Source organism: Octopus bimaculoides, chromosome 11 (genome assembly GCF_001194135.2).
Source record: "Octopus bimaculoides isolate UCB-OBI-ISO-001 chromosome 11, ASM119413v2, whole genome shotgun sequence".
NCBI lineage: Eukaryota > Metazoa > Mollusca > Cephalopoda > Octopoda > Octopodidae > Octopus > Octopus bimaculoides.
Genome location: NC_068991.1, coordinates 65453898 through 65456372, shown reverse-complemented (window position 1 = coordinate 65456372; position 2475 = coordinate 65453898). Strand labels below are relative to the sequence as shown.

At 35.9% G+C, this 2475-nt stretch overlaps 1 protein-coding gene across 1 annotated transcript in view; it reads left to right on the top strand.

The window, feature by feature from the left end:
* The window catches only part of LOC106870967 (calmodulin-lysine N-methyltransferase), a 106820-nt gene that overhangs the window by 99911 nt on the left and 4434 nt on the right, over positions 1-2475 (top strand). The window contains exon 10 of the mRNA XM_014917214.2: positions 627-755. Coding sequence (XP_014772700.1) covers positions 627-755 — 129 coding nt within the window. The remainder of the gene's footprint in view (positions 1-626; positions 756-2475) is intronic.

Below are 2475 nucleotides of genomic sequence, written 5' to 3'. Positions count from 1 at the left end.
GCTCTACTTTGTAATTTGTCCATTTTCTGTATTTAGCCCTGTGTGGCTATAATAAAAAGATATCTATCTATCTATCTATCTTTCTATCTATCTATCTATCTATCTCTCTATCTCTCTATCTATCTATCTATCTATCTATCTATCTATCTATCTATCTTTCTATCTATCTATCTATCTATATATCTATCTATCTCTCTATCTCTCTATCTATCTATCTATCCCTACATGCATACAGAAATATACACATACAAAGAATAGAGAAAAAGAGTGTGAGAGAGAGAAAGAGAGACATTATACATACATACAAACATGATTTAGATGCTCATGCACATAAACAGAAAGAGAGGTGAAAAGAGAATGAGAGAAACATTAAAATGTCTGATTTCAAAATAAGTTAGTATTGAATCAATGGCGCCAAAATAGGTGGTACCAAAAGGGCAACACTAAATAGGCAGCACCAAAATGGCTGTGCTAAAATGCTTCATACCCAGTCAATAGATGGCTTCTAATAACATGACATTTATAACTCTTGAACATTCTAAAATTATCAAAGTGGTTCTACTTTCTTTGAATATTACTATATTCTACATAATATATACATGATTTTTTCCTTCTTGTCTTTCTAGGGAGAAGCCCTTGTCTTTGCTCCAACCCGAAAAAACAGTTTTAATGAATTTCTTCACTTAGCGTCTTCTGTATTTCTTTGTTCTGTAGCAGAGAGGTATGATGATGATGTGTGGAATCGTCATCTGGAGGTAAGTTAGACTCGTTTCTAACCTTAAACACTTTCCTCTATTTCTCTCCTAGCAGGCATAGGATCAGGCTGGTCTGTCCTCAACATCTATGATAGACTTCATGGATCAAATATCTTCCAATAGAGGGAGCATTGGCTGGCTAGTACCACTTGCCAGTAGGAGATAGCTAGAGGGATCTTCTAGGTTCTACTTGATAGTGTCCTTTTAAGAACATCCTTGGCATCAAATAAATCACTGTATATACTCAAGTAACAGGGATCTATTTTAAAACGGGGGCCACATTTTTCATTAATGTTTTACGTAGTGTTTTTGGTACGGAAAGACTTTCAAACTTCGTATACTTATCTATTTTGCGTTATAGAACAGAAAAATATTTTTGTATTCGAATTTATTTCATGTAAAAAATTGTCTTATTTCGATAATTTCAACCAATCACTGACAAGTATTCAGTTGTTTACATTTACTCCTTTGGCTGATTAAGCGATGTAAAGCGTATTTAATCTCCATACCTTCGTTTTATTTGCTTTTTTCATTTTAAATTTGCTTTAACCCTAACCCTAACCCTAACCCTAGGGTTAGGGTTAGGGTTAGGGTTAATTGTTTCAGAATAGTTTGTTTATGTAGTCGGCACTTAATGTATATCGGCTGAATGGACGTCAGTGATTGGTTGAAATTACAGAAATACGACAACTTTAACATGGAATAACTTATGGATTTCTTTTTTTTTTAAGAAGACTAAGAGAAAAAGATGTTTTATATGACACATTCTACCAGTGTTCCAAGTTTCAAAGTGTTTCGTTAATGAAAAATGTGGCCCCCGTTTTAAAAAAGATCCAGTAACAGTTGAATTTTTAAACCAAGCTTGGAGATTAAACTAATGAAGTTGACTGTTGTATTGATGTTAGTGTTTAGGTTAAGGCAACAAGCTGGCAGTATCATTAGCATGTCGGGTGAAATGCTAAGCTGTATTTTGTCCATCTTTATCATCATCATCATCGTTTAACGTCTGCTTTCCATGCTAGCATGGGTTGGACGATTTGACTGAGGACTGGCGAACCAGATGGCAGCACCAGGCTCCAATCTGATCTGGCAGAGTTTCTACAGCTGGATGCCCTTCCTAACACCAACCACTCCAAGAGTGTAGTGGGTGCTTTTACGTGCCACCGGCATGAGGGCCAGTCACACGATACTGGCAACGGCCATGCTCAAGTGGTGTTTTTTACATGGTACCTGCACAGGAGTCAGTCCAGCGGCACTGGCAACGACCTCGCTCAAATATTTTGTTAATGTTCTGAGTAAAAATTAACTTTGCCTTTTAACTGCTCAGGGTCGATAAAATGAGTACTGGGGTCGATTTAATTGACTTAGCCCCTCCTCCAAAATTACTGGTCTAATGCCAAACTTGAAACCAGTATTAGTTTAAGGTCTGAACTTTATAACCTGAATCTAAAATATTGTTACACTAGCAGCGATTCATTTCTCTAAAACACAAAACTCACTTGATGTAACACTATAATTTGTCTTTTCTCTGGTTTCAAAAGTTTTCTGTGTAAATTCTTTTTTTTTTTTGTTTTTGTTTTACTTGTTTCAGTCATTAGACTGTGGCCATACTGGGGCACTGCATGAAGAATTTTTAGTTGACTGTATTGACCCCAGTACTAATTTTTTTTTTTTTTTTTAAAGTCTGGTGCTTATTCTGTTGGTCTCTTTCGCCAAACCA